The 21,840-nt window shown below is 41.5% G+C and overlaps 3 protein-coding genes across 13 annotated transcripts in view; 2 read left to right on the top strand and 1 right to left on the bottom strand.

Annotated features, from left to right (window-relative positions):
• The window catches only part of trip12 (thyroid hormone receptor interactor 12), a 49,211-nt gene extending 27,928 nt beyond the window's left edge, over nucleotides 1-21,283 (bottom strand). The window contains exons 1-4 of one of the 10 annotated variants that reach the window (XM_030744627.1): nucleotides 21,147-21,283; nucleotides 1,629-1,775; nucleotides 1,089-1,214; nucleotides 121-902 (exon numbers count right to left, since the gene is read on the bottom strand). In XM_030744627.1, coding sequence (XP_030600487.1) covers nucleotides 121-902; nucleotides 1,089-1,214; nucleotides 1,629-1,726 — 1,006 coding nt within the window. In that variant the 5' untranslated portion in view covers nucleotides 1,727-1,775; nucleotides 21,147-21,283. Of the gene's footprint in view, nucleotides 1-120; nucleotides 903-1,088; nucleotides 1,215-1,628; nucleotides 1,776-3,614; nucleotides 3,637-3,793; nucleotides 3,814-3,913; nucleotides 4,051-4,464; nucleotides 4,602-4,958; nucleotides 5,224-5,380; nucleotides 5,464-21,146 lie in introns of those variants that run through there. The other 9 variants (XM_030744629.1, XM_030744635.1, XM_030744626.1 and 6 more) reach the window with 9 other exon arrangements.
• LOC115790722 (F-box only protein 36) lies at nucleotides 5,485-6,694 on the top strand. Its single transcript, XM_075074416.1, is given in 6 exon segments — nucleotides 5,485-5,550; nucleotides 5,552-5,581; nucleotides 5,921-5,968; nucleotides 5,970-6,030; nucleotides 6,239-6,411; nucleotides 6,548-6,694. Coding segments are annotated over 6 exon segments (525 nt in total).
• On the top strand, nucleotides 7,799-19,155 carry zbtb38 (zinc finger and BTB domain containing 38). Of its 2 annotated transcripts, none has more exons than XM_030744636.1 (2): nucleotides 7,799-8,216; nucleotides 15,452-19,155. In XM_030744636.1, exon 2 carries the CDS (start codon nucleotides 15,452-15,454, stop codon nucleotides 19,097-19,099), a length of 3,648 nt encoding a protein of 1,215 aa, XP_030600496.1. In that variant the 5' UTR covers nucleotides 7,799-8,216; the 3' UTR covers nucleotides 19,100-19,155. The 2 variants fall into 2 exon arrangements, with proteins under 2 accessions (XP_030600496.1, XP_030600497.1); XM_030744637.1 differs by lacking the exon at nucleotides 7,799-8,216 and adding an exon at nucleotides 12,256-12,578.
• Nucleotides 21,284-21,840: the final 557 nt, after the last annotated feature.

Genomic DNA, 21,840 nt, shown 5'->3' with positions numbered 1-21,840 from the left:
CTTACTTTTTGAAACTCAACCATTCCCAACAATAAAAAGGTATGTATGACACACATAAAACAAGAATTTCTGAAGTAGTTTTAAACAGCTCAACTGTTATCCTAATAGAAAAGTACTCACTTGCTAGCTTAGCTTGTAATCCTGATGGCCCAGGTTTGGAGGTCTCAGTTTTGGAGGATCCAGGCAAGGACAATTTGGGTTTTGGCAGATTGACTTTGGGATTGAAGCGTGCTGCCCACTCAAATTTTGAGGAGCTGGCAGCCTTGGCCTGCTCTTTGTCACGTGTACTACGGCGTGGAGAGGGGCTAGATGCTGAGCGAGAGCGACGTGCCTTGGTCTGATCTTTTCCCTGTTTGACTCGGGCGCCCTGGGTGGTGGTGCTGTTGGTGCCTGTGGTAGAGGAAGAGGTGGAGGCAGAGGAGGAGGAGTCTGTCACGTTGCTACACCCAGCTTTGGCTGAGGCGGCCGATTTAGACGCCAGCTTGGTGGGTTTTGCAGTTCTGCCCTCGGTACGATTGGGGAGGGACCCAGCGGTGCTACTAAGACCGGGGAGAGAGTCCGCTTTTTTCCGTTTTTGTATTGGTGAGGCCCCAGCGGCCACACTCTTCTTACTCTGGCCTCGACCTGACGATGCAGGCAATTCTGAAGTAAGTGATCTCTTCTTGGACTTAACTGGGCCTTTCTTGGTCTCGGAGGTATTGTCTCGGGGTGATGGGAGCGATTTAGGCTTCTTGGCAGGGGTTGGGCCAAAGGTACTTATTTGGTCAGGAGCTTCACTTCGCTTCAGCCCTCGGTTGCCTTCACTCTTAGACTGGTGGCCTGGTCGCTCTTGTTCAGATGTTCCTGCAGCCTCTGGGTCGTCTTGCAATACAAATGAAGCCACGGACAAGGTAAGACCGCTTCTGTTAGGGAGGAAAAGAAACAACAGAAGTGCATCTTAGAAGATTTCTGAAACCTGAAAAGCAATGCATTACAATGCCACATTCACTGCCCTTTTTGACATTTTGGTCAATGTCCATGGTGTACAGAATGCATGACCCTATTTACACACACATACACACTAAGCACCAAGTAGAAAACACAGGTACCTTCTTGAGCTGTGCCCTCTGGACTGGCCAGTGGCTGAGCTGGCTGTGGCTTTGGGAGCCTTAGAATTAGGTCTTCTACTTTCAGGTGGGGAATTTGCTTTATGTTTTACCTGCTCTGACTGCAACCTGTAAGGTTGGAAATTAAAGAGCACGTAACAGTGTGGGTGTCTGATTAAATTACTTATAAAAGAGACTTGATCAATCCCCAAACCATTTTGCCTGTCTGTATATAATCTGGTCATTATCACATCTGGAGATTCATGAAAAACAGCTAAAAGAGGGTTAATAATATCTGGCTATGACAAAAGAACAAAAGATAAGCTTTTCTTTTGATTAAACAGGACAGTATCACCATTCAGCAAGTTAAAATACCAATTAACTACAAAGACACACAACCCAAGCACAAATTCCCCTCTACTAGACATCATCTCATCTGTTGCTCCTTCAAGAAAAGCTCAAAGCCTGCTCCCCGCAAACTACGACTGCTGCCTCCTACAGATTCAGATTTTAACTGGACAATAAGTGTGCAAGTAGACTCACCTTCCCGCGACTGTATGGTCTTGTGGCTGGGCCGCAGCAGTGTTCCTCTGTGAACGGCGCAGTGACCCCCCTGGATTGGAATTAGGCCGGTTGGACATTGGCACCTCTCTCCTGAAGGGACATACCCTTTCTAGACACTACCATTCACTGTAATCAAAAAGAAAGAGACCACAAGGGAATATTCACAAAATGCAAAAATGAGCCTTGAACCTGTGCTGTCCCACAGCCACCAAATTGCCCATGGTTTAAGCTAGCTGCTGTGTGACATCTATTGGGATTGCTTAACACTGAGCCACTGGCTTACCCCTCTGGCCCATGTGAGATAATCAGCAGCACAACTTTCTCATCAATTTTCTCTAGATTGTACATGAAGATACAACTTTGTGCACAGGTTGCCAGAACACCACATGCCAGTAACTACATACCTCACAGCTGACACAATGAAAACAGGGAACTAAAAACTATGAATGACTGTATGGACACTAGATTCCTATGATCCAAGTTTATCCAATAATTTAATCTGGACTTTAATAAAAAAAAAAAAAAAAAAAAAAAAAAATACAGCATAGAGCTTAGTTTCTTTCCAGGACCCTCACACTTTCCCTAGTCTCTCAATAGCAGTCACAACAGGATTTATACTTATGTGAATAATGTTCAATAAACAAAATGGCCTTTAAATATTAACCCTTACTGTTAATATCAAATTGTATCAAAAAGTTTGCCCCCACCCCACTGTGTATCATGAACACAGGTTCTCCTATAAAGCTACCATTAAGTACCCTATTTTCCCACAATATACCTAATCTTTATACATTTGTACCTTTATACCCTTGACAGAAGGCACTGCCGGAATTTGTTCACATAATTATAATCGTTAAAGGATAATTTTACTCCTTTGGATAATAATAGCCAAGGTCACAACTATATATGTATATACATATACATACACACACAAAAGTAGTCTGCAAATCAAACTGACACCAAAAAATTAAGTCCTGAACTCTCTAACCCCCAACAGCAGCTATTTTTCAAAATGTCTACAACACTGCACAACATTAGATAAGTGATCTAGTGCGTTTAATGTTAGGGATACATCACAATGTTAGGAGTTGGATTCCTGATCTGGATACCAAAGATTTTTTTTAACATTCCAAGTGAATTCACATCTAACTCGGTGGAGTCAAAGTTAAAGCATTGATAAGAGAACTGATTAACTTGATCTGAGGATCATTTCATCATCTGAAAGACATTAACTTGATCTGAGGATGATTTCATCATCTGAACGACAAAAACTATTGAAGTCCTAAATAAATACTTTTTTGCTCTCAAGAGAAGAGAGACTTTTAATTAACTAATGAAGTCACAGTTTAAGCCGTAATATCGCGAATATTGATCATAAAAATACGCCACACTTGCCAAGCTCACTGGGCCATGTTAGGCCTGCACTGACAGTGCATCCTAGTCTTTGTTATTCGTCCATTCTGACAACTGGTGTTCCCCTCTAGCGTATAACGTAATTAGTTAAGCTCTTCAAATCATCTATAGTCTCACGTACAACACCTACCCAATTTATTTCACTACATAACTAAACAATAACTGAGGTGTCCAAATTTTTATACCCATGATTTACAGAGGCCTGTATTTCTGACGTAGTTGTCTACCACCACCGACTAGGGTTAGCATGTTTAGCCACTAATATCCTAGCAAGTCCCATACATTTTAACAGTACCACCGTCGTATCCGTTTATTTATACAACAAAATAAACAAAACCCCTCGCACATCCCGAAGTGAAGCTTGTGGCGGTTAGATGTTGAGTGTAAAAAGAGAAAACGCTAGAAGACTGGCTAACTGCAGACCAACAGTAAGTTAAAGTTACGCTTGCTAACGTAGCAACGGTTACACTGAAATGCGTAGTTGGCGTGCCGGTGTGTCAACCTACTCAGCTAGCACCCCGGCCAAACAATTTGGCACATTTGTGTAGCTACCTTTTTTGATTTACGAAACAACGAAAACCTCACTAAACGGCAAAGACGCTCCTCAAAGCGGCAAATAACGATCGCGTTCATCCGAGATTAGCTTCACGTCGAAAAATGGCAGCATCGACATGACCCGTCTTTCGAAAGCGGTTTAATGTTATAAAGCTAGCAGGCTACACGTATACTACCGTAGGCTAAGTTGGTATTCAGACTGCCAAGATACACCGCTCTCTGCGTGTATGTGTGTGTGGCTGACAATCAAGTTTAAAGAAAAGAGAAATGCGTTTGTGTTTCGTAAGCAAGCTCACCGTCTACGTTTGACGGGGGTGAATAAATCCAAAATACACAACTGTCACCTAGACAGCTAACGACGATGATACAGTTCTACACTCTCCTGGCAACTGTCAGTGCAAACTGTTGTATACAGACGTACTGCTAACTAATGTTGGCAAGCTATAAGGATGGCTAACAATGTTTTCGAAGCTGACTTGAGGCCAGTGCCTCCCCCCGACTACAGCGCTAGCTAGCTTTTTAGCTAATGTTAGCCAGGAAGACAAGTTGACCACTAACAAACAGCGTGGCAGCACAGCGCATGGCTCTTGTTAAGAGTTGGGTAAATGGGGCACATAACGCCAAACATCACATCCAGCTCCCGTTAAAGCAGCTTGCTCAGAATTTAAAGTGTCAAGGTTAGGTTATTATTAGCAAGCTAATGCTAGCTTAGCCATAGCGAGCATTACTTCAATGACCGTTCGCTCGCAAACAGTAAGCAGACAAAAATAAACACCTGGCGGTTAGCTTTAAAAGTTCTCGCTGTTTTTAATTAAGCTGGCGGCCAAGCTGACAACACATCACTGACCTTATCCAGACCGAATCAGAAGCTGTAGGACTGTCGCGCAGCTCACGATGTGAAATCAAAGAAGAGCGTTATAGCTGTTACCAGCTAACCTTGGCATGCCAGCTAATTAACATTAGCGAGCCTTGTTTTGTCGCTGGCTAACACTTTGCCAGCTCGGCAGGACGGTTAACAGGATGTGTGTTCAAAATAGCATTTTTAGCTACAACGCACCAATTCAGTGTTTATGGTGCAGCTTTGTTTAAATTCTCCCAACATTAACAAGTTGTCTAGCTAGCAGTTAACGCTAACTAGCAGAAAAGAAATGGCCCCTGATACCTTTTAGACACACACACACCAAAAAAAAAAAAAAAAACAGGAAAGCAGGAACGGGATTCGAGTCATTTTCGCAACACTTATTCGTCCGATGTATTTCGAGGCTGAATACGGTCAAAATCCCAAAAGACTACTTGCTTAAATGTCAGTGAAAACGTCTACCTTTGGTATAATGTTGTTACCTATTTGTTCCAGTGTTGTAGTTGTAACAGACAGTGCACCAGCTCCTCTTTTCTCTCTACCACTGCTAGTTTCACATCAGCTGAGGGCCTACAACCGCAATATACCTCCGCGTGATTCATCCGCTCGGGGACTAGTTCACTCCTTATCTTCAGCATCTGCTCGTTTTGAGTCAACAAAGCGGCCAAAGACAAGCACTGGATCAGCTTCTATTTAGATACAAAGCCACAGGCTCCTAATGAAGGATATGGAGCTATTTTTTAGTAGTCATTCAGAGACAGATACTGCATCACTAAAGCCATTGGTAACATTAGCTTGTCACAAATTATCAATCCGCTGGGTCGTGACCCCCCCCCCCCCCCCCCCAACAGACACACATGAAACAAGTATAACTGTAAAATTAATGTGTCCTTTTGTATGTTACCTTTTACTATTACCTAACAAATACAGACATCAGTCCGTTTCATCTGCCGATGTCTACACTTTTAGTAGCTTTTCAGTTGCCATGGCAACAACTCTGCGTCCAAAATGGCGTCCTTGCTTGGGGAGCGACTCTTTGAAATTAGTGGTCAGGGTCCGTCACCTCCGAAGGATTTTTTTCCAACTTGTGATTACCAAAAATGAGGTTACATATTTGTATGGCTCCCTGTATATAAAGCAGACTTTCGAGGAGTAATGGTAAACAAAAAAAAACAAAAAAACGTGCTAATAAAAATAACCACTCTATTAATTGAGGCTTGCTTAATTTTCACTTAGTTGTTTAGCTTTAAATATAGGTATGCTACTCTTTTCTAATTTGTATACTTCCTTCAGAAAAGTAAAAAAAAAAAAAAAAAAATCCTTGCCCATCTTGTAAACTCAGCTAATGGCAAAACGTAAACTCAATAGCTCTGTTACCGTAGCATAACAGTACCTTGTAGTCACTGCCACATATGAGAGTCTGCTATTTTTCTTCTAAATTTAGGTAATAGTAACCTCATGGGGAATTTCTTTGTGACTTCAATGTAAGGGTCATCCCACCCAAACAGCAGAAAGTGTCTCATCAGGATTTCCAAAATGATAAAACTCTACAGTGTAAGGTTTCTTCAGCAAAATAATCACTACACCTTACATTAAGTTCCTGATGCTACTCACCTTTTACAACCTTTTGAGCTTAGTCATTTCTGAGTTTGTTGTAGTGTACTGTTTGGGATCAATAATTTGACAGAGAATATGCATGCAGCTTTTCAAGGGTCTAATAGCCACACTCTGTTTTGTTGTTTGTTTCACTCATCATCTTCAGATGAAGTCGGTGCTGTTTTGGGGCAAAGGATCCTGGACTATGCAACAGCACTCTGTTGAGGAAAGTTTGATAACCTAGAGCACTTACCTGATGACATAATGCTCAGAATCATGTCCTACCTAGAGCTGAAAGAAACAGCACTGCTGGTACAGGTGTCACGCAGATTCACAATGGTGAGGGCAACGGTGCAGTACTGGATTTATTTGATGCTACAGAAATAATGTTTTAATGTCTATTGTCTTTTGCTTGTGTTCACGTTCGCTTGTGTTCGTGTGTATCTTGTATTGTTCCCAAACCAGACTGTACCAGCTCTTCAACTCTGAGAAGTTGTGGGAGCAGACTGTGAGGAACTGCGCTGGGTTTAACCAGGACATTGAGGACATAGCCAATGCCATGGGCTGGAAGAACACCTTTTTAACCTTCTTCCACAACAGAGATGTTAAAGAACAGCAATAAAAAAAACAAAAAAAAAAAAAAATATATATATATATATATATATATATAAAAATCCTTGTCCATCTTGTAAACTGGACAAGGACAGTATTTTTTGTGTGTGTTTGTGAATAATGTTCTGAATATTCTTCAAAGCAAATCAATATTTTGGTTTTACAAAGAAAACTCTTGCTTCCAAGTTTTGTTTCAAAGATTGTGCATTGTGTAAGAGTCCTTGTAAATTACATTAGCTTGGCATTTTGTTCCTGAATGGTCAAAAGGTCAAATTATGATGTAGACAGACTTACAGTAAAATACGTAAGCAACCCAAGTCCAGCTGACATCCTATCATACTTCCTGTTTACATTTGCCAGTGAGCTGGTGCTGCGCCCTCTGCTGAAAGCCCTCAGCAGTCAGTGCTGCCTTTGCTTACAAGCCAACCTGAGTTTGTGTATGACCACTGAAGCAGCCAGCAGAGGGTGCAACATGACATGAAAACTAGAGTCAGATGATGGGAGGAGGATGAGGAGGAGGGGGGAAACCAAGCATGTAAAGTCTTAGGTAACGTGTGCAAAACAAGTGCTGTAGTTCTAGTTACCATATCAAGGCCTAAAAGACTCCAACTTATTCTGGATTAAAAGCTTGTACATACACGTGTGTAAGGGCATCTGACATACCGGTCCTACATCTCCTGAAACCTGTACCAGCAAGCTACAGTAACGTAAGACAAAGGTATGCACTGTTTTTTCTCTATTTACAGATACCTTAAAATCAGAGCTGGCATATGCTATAATAAATGTTAAAAGAGTTACATAATATAGTCTTATTGTCACATAAAAATGGCAAAAAAAGAAACAAAACCCAAGTAATTTTTTTGTGTTATGACAACAAGAACGTGTTAAAATGCAGGTAGTTTTCCATAAATGACTGAGCCTCTTTACAATATTAAATAGTTCTGTGCCCAAATGATAGCTGCATGTTAGAGTGATCCGACATGACAGCATACAGCCCTGAATGGTAGGTGCCGTGGCCTATTATTAGCTTCTGACACCGCCTTCTCAGCTGAGTCTGGTCTAGGAGGAAAAATATTCATTACGTAACAATAAAGGATCTGTCTCCCAGACCCACTTCCCGAATACCACGGCAAGAACTAGGCCTCATTCTGAGGCAGAGCAGCGGCCACAGCCATCTGGTTGTTGGTGCGGTGTAGGGCTGTGTGGGTTGTTTTATCCTTATCCCTTTACTGCACACATTCACAACACCACCCCTCCTTCTCAGTTCTTCTTTGTGGGTCAGTGATGCAGCGAGAGTGACGCAGCAGTGGCAGCAGCCTCCAGAAGGCAACTTTGCACAGCAGGAAACAGGGAACCTCTGCCAGAACCATACTCCACAGACATCAGTGACGAAGGAAAGATGGTAAAGGCCTGATCCGGGCCAAAGGAAGAATGGGAGCCGGGTAGTTACTCTCCTCCTTCTAAAAAAAACACCAGAGAGGCTTCACCAGCGCAGGGACAGGCCCGGCAAGACCTTCCACACAAACGTTTTGGTAGGCATCTCCAAGTATGAGTGCTTGTTGCAACAGCAACATAAATTCTCCAAGGAATGTATGTCTTTGTATGCTAAAGAGTGTGAATGCTTTGGGAATGAGAATGAGGCCTACTCAGCCTTGTGCTGCAGTCTTTTCCTCTCAGCCTTTTCCCCTGATGAGCGTCCCTGTAGGCCGCAGCTGAGCTCACTGAGCATCAGAGGCAAAGAGGCCTGTTAACTTTGTCCTGTGGTTTTAAACACATCCTAGCTGCAATGTCAAGGTTATGATTACTATATACCAATATGAGCAGAGCACTTCCAGTTTTGTTGGTTATTTTTTTTCCTCAACATTTACAGCCCGGTTTCCAGTTTAGCTTGAGACGTAACTTTGTAAATCCCAAAGCAAGTGTGTCAAGCAATAGAGAAAAGTCAGCTTAAATACCCTTATTAGATAAACAGTACAACATGTACATACAAGGTTAGGACAATAAGAAGACCACAAGATGGACTTGTTCTCAGAAATAAAAATGATCCGTTTTCCCAGCATCAGAATCTGCAGTCAGGTTTTCCAGAGAAAAGAAGAAGAAGAAGAAACAGCCTTTATTGTCCCACAGAGGGGAAATTTGGGTGTAACAGCAGCCGCAGTTATTATAAATATAAATAAAGATAAAGATATAATAATTCACACTGAAAAAAACTGAAATGAGATGCAAACTAAAAAACTACAAAAATATACCAAAATCTGGGTTTTATTTGACTTCTCTTCTCTTTGCTGTGAATTTGAGAACCACACACACAACAACCACAACAGCAGGTGGCTGCTATGATTGGACAGAGCCATCATACCAGGAAGGAAATAAAATCTATCTTGAAAGTTGAAGGAGATCACGATGAACAATAAATGAATACTTTGTTGCAAGCGGACACTGATACACTTATAGGATAAGCTTATGGGCTTGTCTGTCCAGTAAAAATAATGCTGTCTTCCCTCTTTTCAGTATTTTGCAGTCTATAAATATAAATGTATGCCTTATTTCTGAATCCCATTGCAGTTGACTGAAGAACAACTCTTCATGAGTTCTGCACACAGTGGTAGTAGCCAATACACTAAATGATCCATATGAATTACCGTATTTTTCGGACTATACGTCGCTCCGGAGTATAGGTCGCACCAGCCAAAAAATGCATAATAAAGAAGAAAAAAACATATATAGGTCGCACTGGACTATAAGTCGCACTTTTTTTTTGGGGGGGGGGGTGATAGAATCCGAGACCCAGAGCAGAAATTCCATCTTGAACGGCAATTTAAAATAATAATGGATTAAAGAACAGGACGAACACGGTTACGCCTACGTAGCACATTCAGCTACATGACGCACAACGAACTCGTGTTCGGTATGTTAACGTAACATTAAGTTATTCAGATAACCATAGCATAAAGAACATGCTAACAAGTTAACCAAACCATCAATCCATTGAATTCTTCATCCTCGGTGTCACTTCTAAACAACTCCGTACACTCCGTAGACGAAGCGCCGCTTCCTCTTCTGTGTCGCGTTAGTCAGACTCGTCGTCAGCTGCAGTTCCAATTATTCCAGCCTTTCTGAATCCCAACAGGATGGTTTGTCACTGAAGCCCATGTTTTCTTGATCCATCCAATGACTTCCAGGAAAGTTGGGTGGTGCATTCTCCCAGTTGCCGTTAAGCTGTGCTCTCCATCCATCATCCACTGCGCCCACAGGTTACGCAAGACTGCCTTAAAGCTGCAGTTCACGGAGATGTCAAGTGGCTGGAGTATTTTGGTTCATGTGTTATAAATGTCACATATACGTCGCTCCGGAGTATAGGTCGCACCCCCAGCCAAACTATGAAAAAAAGTGCGACTTATACTCCGGAAAATACGGTATATTTAATGTTACACAAAGCAAGAAATAGCTGGTCTTTCTAATTTCCATCTCTTTAATATCAAGTTCTTTCTTACTCTCAATATGGGGACTTACTCATATGCTATAGCGATGTAATAAATGGCATCATGGACTTTGAGAATATGAGAACTAAACAAAGTAACGGCTTATTAAACCATTTTCCCTCCCAGAAACGGTTCAGAATGAAACTGAAATCTAAAGTGAGGACTTTCATTATGCTTTGGTGCTTTTCAAGAGCAGCCTTTGCAAATCATTAATTTTATTTCATTTTTGGTTTGTATACCAGATTTTGTGAACACTTCTCCACCTTATTCTGTTTTAAATGTTATTTTAACATGTATTAGTTTTACTGTACTGTGTGAAGCACAGATAATCAAAGCAAAACAAGGTTGTTGTGCAGAACTATTTAATTGCATCCGTGCACACATCTAACTTTCTTCCAACCAAAGCAGGGTTCTCTCATTTACACGTATGAGAACGAATAGATAAGAACTTCTCATAGGGTGGGTGGATATTTTGACTTTACACATTGAAGGTCAAACTAACCTGTAGGCTGCTGGAGGCAGACGAGAGAATAAAAAGTAAACTTGGGAACAACACATGCAGTAATTATGGCATTTTTACCAAAGAGTATTTTTCAAAAGCCTTAAAGGATCAGTCTGATCCAAAGTTAAACACTGACCAATCACCACCATTGTCATCATGTTTTGTTTTGTTTTTTTCCATTTTGGTATCAGGCACTTTGTGACTTTTTCTGTGAAAGGTGCTTTATAAAACAACCTTTACTTGCTTTAGTTTACAATGGTTAAAACAAAAGATCAAACCCTGCTGTCACTCTCAAACTCTCAAACAGCAACTAATCCAAGTCATTAATGTTTGCTGCTGCACTAAAAATATGTTTAATCTGTCATTTTCATTGTTGTTAAACTGCCTTCTATATCTAATCCTTTAGCTTTTCAATGTAAGCAGGCACAAGCAGATATGTAGATGATGATGCAAAGATATTTGAGCAGAAGGCTGCGTGCCATGCCGCCCAAAAACGGTGTCTCTTGTGTGTATTCATTAAACCAAATTAATGTGATACACCAAGCACAAAAAAAGGAGGCAGCAGTTAAGATTTCAAAGTTAGGGTGATCACTGACTCTCTTTTAAGAGACGAAAGCACAAACACTTAATGAAGAAAACATTCCCTGCTTCGGGGCAATGAGTCAGTGCATGCATGGTGATACAGCACCTGCCTAATTTCTGTCTTTTGAAGTAAACAGTACCATAAAAATGAAAGCTTTGATGCTTGTTGTTTGTTAAAGTGGATCTCAGTCAGGATGAGGAGAACACAGTCATATGACTCCACTCTCAGTCATGTAAATAAAACAGTTGCTTCCATCCTCAGAGGCTAGTGAGAGGCTCACAGAGCCATGTCGTGTTTAGCTTCCTCCCCTCCCCCTCGTCTGCAGTGCTGACGCATCTGCTGCCGGTGCATCAATCAGCAGCTTCTATATAGGTATAACTCCGCTGAAAGCGAGACTGTCTCTCAGCTTTGCATTCAGTTTGCATCCTCGATGCAACTGCGAGAAAATGCAATGATGAACATCTGTCCGGTGACTACTAGGCTACACAATAGTACAGTGCCATCTTCTCTTAGCTGGTGCATTACCTAACCACAGTGACTGCGTAAGCACAGACGAAAGCCTTTGGTGTAATGTATTGCTGCACAGGGAAAGACAGAGTAGTGTCATGCATTTAAGGTGGATGTTCTTTCGTAGTGGGCTAGAAATGATTTTGTTTCATGCATTTTTGGTCAACATCGAGTTGCATCGAGATCTCGCTGGTGTGATGCTGGGGAGATTTAATACATCGTCTGTTGTACAGCAGAGGAACACTTCACTCTATCCTGCTAATAGCATTGCAGCTGAGCATTTTCTCTGGCTGTGGATTCGAGTACAGAGCTGGGGTGTGATGTAGCACCCTGCATCTCTCCGCTCTCCCTACAGCCCTCTGCCATGCTTAATAAAAGTTGCCGCTTCCTGCTCAGTGGCTCCAGAACGAAAGCTTCAGTTGCCCAGCCAGCACAAAAGCAGACCCATACTCCGATTTAGCTACACGCTGCATAAACTGTGAGTTATTCCTATAGCTTGTAGCAGGACAGAAGAGGCACAGTCAGAGGAGGGCAGGGCAGATCTAGCCCAGGACCTGGGCTGCATGGATAGAGGCGAAGGACGTTGGAGCTGGAGTCATCTTCACACAGAGAGGGAGGGAGAGGAAGAAAGACGTCAGAAAAAGCTCTGCTTCTGACAACACCACTGTTCAGCGACCATCATAGAAAAAAAAACTACTTTCGCCTTGGTCTCATGAAACTGTTTTTCATGTATAGTTGGGCATGCACGGGGCTGTAGAAAAGGGATACTGCATGACACTGTTTCCTGTTCGCCCTGCATCACTTTCTCTGATTTACTAAGGTATGTTTTGCATGATTTTTTTTAACCTGCATATTTTTTTGTTTTTTTTTGCGGAAGTATGCTTTGCAGAGATGCGTAAAGTGTCTTTTGCTTTCATATTTCGCTCTTTGTTTGACAATGCTGTCTGTATGCTGTACTGTCATTTCTTGGTTTGTGGTTTGGTGAGGGACTTTTTCATTACAGATGTAACAAAAATAATTTCGCTTTGGCTTTGAAGGTAAACTAAAGTTGGGGTGTGGCAAATTCATAAGCACTGATGAGAAATTGAGATTTCCGCTCAGCATGTGGTGGGAATAAACTGGAAAAACTGATACAAAATGTAAAAAAATTGAATACGGTAAAGTAAAATAACAACGTAGAAGAAAGGATGAAATGGTCCTGACATGGCAAAAACTAAGAAATTTAAATAAATGCGTGGCACATCACTTGCACTAGATGAGAAAGTCCATTTTTGCTGCAGACAAAGACACGCAGACCAATACACATACACAAAGTACATTCAAGCTGAGACAAAGGCAAACCTCGATTGCTCTGCAGACGGCTGTGTGGTGCAGGTTCTCAGAAAGGGCAGGATGTTTGTGGGAGAGAGAGCAGACCGAATACTCGGACGGCTAATACAGTCACTTGCCATGCAGCTGAATCCCAATAAGTGCTGCGCCATAGCATGTTGCCATGACAACAGAGGCCTGTCTGAGAAAGACAGCAGCAGGGTGGTTGTGTTTCATCAGTCTGAGATGCTTTAAAGACTGGCGGCCATATTTGTTGCACGAGAATTTAAAAAAAAACAAAAAAACAACAACAACAACAACAAAAGAAACATAAACACAAAAACCTTTCAGTGATAAATCGCCCACCATCCTTGGAGTAAAAACAATACTGCTCATTAACAACAGCAGGCTCCCAAATGGTACGCACCATAGACAAACATCAGCAAAACGTGAATCAATATCAGATATCAAACTGTTAATGTAATATAAAACAGAGACAACAAATAAAGATGGCTGAAACACTGAATGCTGTGTAGACCAAAACAAATTAAAATCATCCTGTGTTTTACTGAGTATGCTGAGCATAGAATAATTTTTCAACAGACACTAAATATAGTAGCTCTGCCTTCAGACTAACAGTTAGCCACAACATCTCCTGAAAAATGAGAAAAAAAAACAGTCTCATGCTGATTTGCACAGTCGCTGTATGACTTTCAATGCAGCCCTAAACATGAAAATAGCAACAATGTAAAGTTGTGACTTCTGAGCTTGAACTGATGCAGGTGTGATGATTCATCACTTACGAACGTAAGCCGAGTATGTTTTAGCGGATACAGTCAGCGTAATATGTAAGACATGCTAAATGACTCAGTAAAGACTCATCCCAAAGTGACTCTGATATGAGTAGGCCACAGTTAACCTGTCATCCTCTTTCAAAGCCAGAATTAGCTTCTTCTAGGTTTTGTAAATCACTTTAGGTCATTATCAGAACAAAAATAATCGATTAAAGTTGGTTTGTCAGTTTTCAAAAATGCCCGCCTGACCAGATATCCGTTTTGCTTGTACAATCAAGGCAGCCGTTAGCGCCAGCGTGGTGTAACAAAGACATTTCCACAAGATTAACTACTGCATTATTATTATTATTAATTAAATTATTAATTGTGTATATTAATATATGCAATAAATATGCTTTGTATAGCATTGATTATGTTACATTATATCATATCAGTTGCCCTTAAATGAGGTATTGATGAAAAATTACAAATTGGCAGCAACTTTCTGTGCCTGCACTACCAACTGACAAACAAGAAGGAAGCATGTGACTCATAACAGTATGCGTAACATTTTCATATTAACCTAAGCAGTGAAAAATTTTAAAAAGAAGAGGCCGCCATGACAACAGTATAAACCAGTGTTTGCGCCCAGCTGTGGCAGCACACAGGCTAGATTACCATTCAACTGATTTAGTTACAATTAAAAAAATTTTAAAAATGACTGTTTGAGAATGCCAGTTGCACAGTAGCACTACAGTTGGAGAGTGTCAACCATTATGTCACTATATGTTAAAGATTTTTTTGTAACTGCAAACATCTCAGTAAATTTCTAGACCGTTGTCTATGGTTTTAGCTCATATTTAATCACAGCATTTGAATAAAAATGCTTGCTCACAGTACTTCTATGTGGCTGCATGACAAATTCCCACCAGAGTGAGTTCTAGTACAGACTGCAAGCCACAAAGCAGCATTTGGGAAATCAGCGTACGGCTCGAAGCATGTTGTCACATTTTCACTTAAAGCTGGAATTTTCAGAAAGTATCATTTCAATCATAAAACCACCCCTTAACGTAATTATCCACACCCTCCCCAGTGTAGCACTGTCAAATGAGTCACAGCCTGAAATATCAAAGCACATTAGTAGTTAAGTGTACCCGGTGTACACTTAAATGTGAGATTAAAAAGCTCTTCTATAGAAGAGAAACACATTGGGAATTTCAGAATTTCAGAAGAGATTTCAGATAGCAACACAATCCTAAAGCAGTTCATCCACAATTTACAGTTTTGATATTTCAGTGAGCCTGCAGTTTGCATTATTAAAGTCATTGTGCAACCCATGTTTGGAAGTTTAAATGTTATGCAGGGGCTGCAGGGGCTTTGGATTTTTAAATAAAATGGATGTGAGATTATGGTGCCTTGAGTCAGAACTGTTGACCAGCTTGTTGACATTAGAGCTCATCTGTCAGGACATTACTGCCATCTAGTGTTAAATCACATAAAGAGCTATGTAGTTTCAGATACTAATTGTACACTCTTCACTTCTGAGTCTTTTGGAATTCAGATTCTCCATTTTGCAGTAATCTAATGTGATTATTTCTTTTACTTTCTTTAGATGACTGTGGTGTCCCCATGTACTCACAACCTGATGGATAGTGCTCACCCTCAAACTGTGCTAAGCAAGCTTAATGAACAGCGCTTACAGGGCCTCTTCTGTGATGTTACCATTGTAGTGGAGGATGTAAAGTTTCGGGCCCACAAGAACATCTTGGCAGCCTGCAGCGGATACTTCAGGAACGCTCTGACGACTTCTGAGCCATGGAGCTCTAGCCAGGTGCTGGAGCTGATGGACCTGAAGTCTGAAGTGTTTGCCTGTATCCTCAACTTTATATACTGCTCAAAGGTGACATCATCTGGTGCAGAGGACACGAAGGGTCTAGTAGCAGCTGGAAAAAGACTCGGAATTCCTTTTTTAGAGAAGCTGGCAGAACAAGAGAGGCAGGATGAATGTGTTAAACCAGCAGACTCTTGCACAGTCCCAGTGTTTGAAAAAGTAAAGAAGGCAGCTCTTGGGCCTGAGGAGGTAGATAGTACCAGAGGGCCACGCATCACCAATGCCTTCTCAATCACTGAAGTGTGTCCTGGGAACAATCCTTTCACCCCTCTGGATCCAGCAAACGAAGAGAGGCAGTCACCGGACGCAGGTCAGCTCCCATCAAGTTGTTCTACAACATCCTGCTTCAACGGGAACAATGAGACAACCCATGCTCTCTCCGAACACTCATATGCAGTATGCAAATCCACTGAAAGCAAAGATAGCAGTCAGTGTGACAACAAGAAGGTCTGTAAGCCAGCTGTATCACAGCCAAAGCAACTCCTTTACAGGAATGTAGGACCGCTTAAAAAGCGCCACAAGTTGAGAAGCATTTTGGGTAAAAGCATGCTTCCGACACCAGCCGAACCAGGAAGTGATGAACCAAATACAGTGACCCCCACATTTACTGATGCTGTTACTGCAACACCTGTTGCAGTTATGACTCCGCCACCGCTTTTTTCAGAGGTGGAAAAAAACATAGACACAGGCCTGCCTATGGCCACAGACAATGCTCAAATGGAGCTGGGTCCCCCAACCCTTTCTCCTCAGACAGAGGACAGCATATCAATCTATGGCTGTGAGCACTGTCCAGAGATATTCACAAATAAAGCTCTTCTTACCATTCACTCAGAGGTACATAAAAAGCGTTTTGTTAGTCATTTGTTTTGCACGTTTTGCCACAGGAAGTTTATACACCTCAAACGGCTGCGCAACCATGAGCAGGTCTGTCCTCAGGCAATGAGAGGCCCACCTAAACTAGACGCCAGGGATACATCAGCCCAAGAAGTGGACTGCCACACAGACGACACATCAGAAATGGAAACCAACATGCCGCAGCCTTCTCCAGTCGACCTCCCTAGCCCTTACACCCCAGAGCCCCTTCAAGTGGACCAATCAGAGCCTCCACAGGATGAGAAGCCAGCAAAGGCAGGTGGTGGTCAGAGAAGATATAACTGCAGTATGTGTAAACGGGTCTATGTCACCCTATCCAGTCTAAAGCGGCATGAGAATGTACATTCCTGGCAGAGGGCCTACCCCTGTCATTATTGTAATAAAGTATTTGCCCTGGCAGAGTATCGTACTAAGCATGAAATCTGGCACACAGGTGAACGCCGGTATCAGTGCATTTTCTGCCTGGAGACATTCATGACATACTATATCTTGAAGAACCATCAGAAGTCATTTCATGGCATTGATCCCAGTCTGTCTGTTAAGAAAAAGTCTGCCAATGGTGGGCTAAAATCCAATATTTATCCACTCAAACTCTACAGGCTTCTGCCCATGAAGTTCAGAAAAAGACAATACAAGACATACAGTCAGACATATTCAGAGAGAGCTGAGAGAGATGATCAGTCTGCAATAGACAAGAACTCTGTTATCCCTCAAATTGAAGAAAATGGTCTCATCCACCCTGACACTGCTTCATTCCCTCTGACATTCATGGCAACGACAAAGATGGTTTCACCTGTCATGCCTCGCATCAGCTTTGACAAGCCATGTGACCAAGATATTGACCAAAATCTTAGCAGTGAGTTGGAAATTCAGGGGGGCAGAAGAAAAGAGGCAGAAAACAGAGGTCCACCCTTCCTTAACTATGACACTTCCTTTTCTGTGCAAACCAATGCAGAATCTCCCACAGAAGATAACCCTTCTGTGTTAATTAGCTCAGAGCACATCAGTCATAATGTGCCATTCTTAAACTCCTTGAATACTGTTAAAAAATTAGGTGAGCTGTCAGCGTCTGCAAAAAGAGTTGAGGATATGACCAAGGAGATACTTCAATCACACACAGAGAATCTGCTGTGTGATAACACATTGGGTGGAAAAACAGAAACATACATTGCTAAGCCGGCATGCCCGGGTCCATCTGTGGACAGTGATGCCATGCCGCTGTGTCAGATAACAGTAAAAATTGGCAACGAAGCCATTATCCGTCGCCAAATCAAAGGATCAAAACTATTCCCCAGAAAAAAAAGGAAAATCCGAGAACTGAGTGGGAAGCAGAACCCAAGCCAGTGCCCTCCAACAAGGGAAGACTCAGAGAGCCCCAGACTCCGCCTCAGACCAGAAGTCACTGCCACCAGAGAGCCAGAGACATACGAAGATCTATCTGATTGTGAGACAGCAGATAAGCTTTGGCGTCCCTACTATTCCTATAAAGCTAAAAAGAAAAGGAAGAAGCTCCGATACAAGCACAGAAAAGCTATGTTTCCCCATTTGTCTGAAACATCCGTAGACAGAACTGCTGCTAGTGAGGCTCACCTGGAAAGAAGTAGTTGGCTGAGAGAGGAGAGTGTGTCAGTGAGTAGTACAAGGGTCAAGCACAGCGTCAGCAGGAACTCCAGCCCAAGGGCCACATACAACTGTGAGATCTGTGACAGCTCTTTTATCACAGAGACCGGTCTAAGGGCTCATGTTATTGGCTCTCACCCCTGTTTCTGTCGAACCTGTGGTAAACAAGGCCCCCCCGGTGAGGCACCTGCCGGTGGTGATTACATCTGCAGCAGCTGTATGGAAAATGGCTCCTGCTTCGATAACACGCCCCAGAGCCCCAACCGAGAGAAGAGGTATCGCTGCTCCTTCTGCCCCCAGCGCTTTCTCTACCTTGCAACCAAGAGAAGCCACGAGAAAAAACACAAGGAGGCAAACGAGGAGGGATACAACTCCGACGACTTCACACCAGGTTCGAAATATTTGGCGCACCAGAGTGAAGACGACAGACAAGAAACCGTCAAAACAGAAGACAGTGACAATCACGGGGGTACTAACGTAAAACATGAAAGAGTGGAAGGAGAACATTTTTCCACTGATAAGAATGAGCCTGAAACTGAGGAAAAAACTGCCTTTATGACTCTCTACCAAGATGTGTCATATTCCAGCATTAAAAGTCCATTATCACCTTGCACCGACCCATTGTTTTCCCTGACACCATCAAAGGTGAAACTCAAAATAGCAAAAAGGAGGATGAATGCACAGCATTCAAGTCACCTTGTTTCAAAAATGCAAGCCTGTGACAGAGACAGTGACAGCAACACAGATACTGTGATGGGACCAAGAACAAACAGTCACAGTGAACTATTTAGAAGGAATGACTCTGAATCTAGAGGTGCCCACATTTCCATGCACAAGCCAGAGAAATGGGTGTGCAAAGAGGAGCCGTTTTTTTAAAGGTCCTTGAGGACTGCAACCAGCTATAGAATAAAGAAGAAAAAAAAAAAAAAAAAGCGATTTGGTTAGGGAATATAAGATTTGCAATACTGTATTTGCAGCTTAGCTCAATAAAGTGTTTGAAGGGACAGTAAACAGTAAACATGATGATATAATATCCATGTAATTTCTTCCCTTCTAAACCAGACTCAGTGATTTTTTTTTTAAACTCAAGGCAGAAGATGATGTTGTTGCATAATATAGGACCTCCTGACACAGACTGTATTTTGTCCATTGTCTATGCATGTAAGGTAGACTCAGTGACATGACAGAAAGCTCATAAAAAAAAAAAAAAATACTGACCTGACCTGTTTGACGTTTCTTCAAATGGTGTGCAATATCAGAGCAGCGCAACAAAGTGTTGGAAAATGTGAAAATCCGCCTTGTCTTCACTTTTCTAAGCCCAGCTAGCTGGGCATGGCGAGTTGCACTTTATAGGTAGACTATGCTAATTTGTTCATTTAATACTTTGATAAGTCAATTTCAATTTGAAGCACCACTGATGTTATTCTAACTTTGAATTAAACTCATTGCACCACTGAGATTAAAGTTAATACTTTTGTGTGTTTAATATGTATAAAACATGTTAAACTATTTAAATAAATATTGTTGATATTCTAAACCGTCACATCCTGTCCTGCTTTGGCCAAAGTATTACAAAGTCTTCACCATTATTTCACAGTATAACCAACACCTCACACTAACACTTAGTGGAACAAATCATAACCAACCTGTTAGAGAAACATCATGTTAAAGTGTAGTGCGTGTTTTTAGGCCAAGTATTTTAAACAGCAAGATTTAAGATTTAAGATTTAACCTGTTCAGTAAGCCACGAGGTGGTTATGCACTACTCCTGGGCCCTCAAGGACCTGCAGACCACCTGAAAAGTTCATTCCCGCTTTCTTCCACACAAACTGCATCTGTTTTTAAGAGTTTGGGCTCAAGATACAGTTTCCAGATGTGTATAAATTCCTTGCTTCATTTTAGGTCTAAGGTACTGCTTAACACACCAATAATGAACTGGAGGTAACGCTGCCAATTCGCATAGCATAATCTGTCATTTAATGAGGGAAAAGCAACAAATGATGTGATGGCAGTGATGTGATTCCAGATCTAATATGAGGGGAATTTTCATTTTTCTTTTCATTTTTAATCTGTAAGTATTGCTGCTTATGACATTGGTAATAGACATAAATTATAACATCATGTAATAGTATAATTGTGTACTGTGTAGTTTATGTGACCTGCCCAGGCATTACAGGCGTAAGTTAGCAGTTTTGCTGAAATCTGGCATTTTTACATTTTATATTTTCTTATACTGATGCCATTAAAATACAAGAGAGAAAGAAAGAAAGGAAGAACATGAGCTACCTTCTGCTGCTCCCTTCTTCACAAGGGGTCGCCACAGCAGGTAGCTCTGCATGTTTGATTTTTTCTTTTCTTTTTTTTTTTTTACACCGGATGTCCTTACTGACACAACCCCAGAGAGATTTGCGTCTCTTCCCGGGAGAGAGCCAGGGATCTTTTGTTGTTAGGCAAATGTGTAAACCACTACACCATGGAAGGAAAGAAATGAAGAAAATATCTAGGAATAACTTCAGTGTTCAGTTGAAGAGGGCTCATTATATTATGCAATAGCTACATGAATTACTGTGGTAATTAATTATGAGCTCAATCTAGTGTGAATTAAATATGATCATTAGTGGTCTTGTACAGTTTTCTGATTGTGTATAATGCATCACAAAGACATTTTTGTGTTACTGTGAGACTAAAAATTCCCATACATGGCCATATCTGAACTATTATATTTTTAAAAAAATGAATATTTTAAGTCTTAATGTCAATAAACTGAGAAACTTTTGACAGACTGTGCAGCTGGGAAGCTACTGTCACACTCCTCTGAGTTAAAACTGCAGATACAACAATGAACAAAGCAAAACATTTAGGACTCAGATGTTAAACTTTATATGTGTTGTGAATAAATATGTGCATTTTAGAAACTGCATACCTGACAGTTTTCAGGCTCCATGCTACTACCAGTTGACGATGACACCCAACAAAAAAGCTACGCCACCTTGAAAGAGGAAGAGAACAAAGGGTGTGTGCGTTTTCATCTAAATGACACACTGGAATTGGGGGGGGGGGGGGGGGGTGCACACTGAACTGTGTATTTTGCTTACTGGACTAATGCATTATCTTGTAATAACATATAATATTTAGTAAAACCATATTTATCATTATGTATTTTTAACTAACTGTTTTGCAAATAAAATGCATATATATGCAAACCAGGTATGACACACCTACAAACAGGGATAAATATTTGCTCGGTAACATACTCATAAAGCAGCTGTGGAATCATTTACTGTGCAGCCATCCTCGGGTTAATGCTTTCGAGCTTCGGGGTTCCTGTTTGAAAGCGTGTTCAAAATAAAAGCGTTTGAGTTAGTGTGTACCCCCGGGAAATGAGTTTTATCCAGGGCAGAGGTAGCTAACTCATTCATACCCGGTGACACATTTATCTCTCTCACAGACTCGCGCAGCAGCGGGCAGGGTTAACTTAAAGCGCCCGTGTCCAAGATTAGCTAAGCTAAGCTAGCGCCACAAGTCAAACTATTATGTGTTCTCCGAAAGCATTATGGTTACATAATGAATGACACCCCCCACACACGCGCACATAAACACACACATAGACACACACA

The sequence above is a fragment of the Archocentrus centrarchus genome, chromosome 13 (genome assembly GCF_007364275.1).
Source record: "Archocentrus centrarchus isolate MPI-CPG fArcCen1 chromosome 13, fArcCen1, whole genome shotgun sequence".
NCBI classification, from domain to species: Eukaryota; Metazoa; Chordata; class Actinopteri; order Cichliformes; family Cichlidae; genus Archocentrus; species Archocentrus centrarchus.
This window is presented reverse-complemented; position numbering and strand designations above follow the sequence as displayed.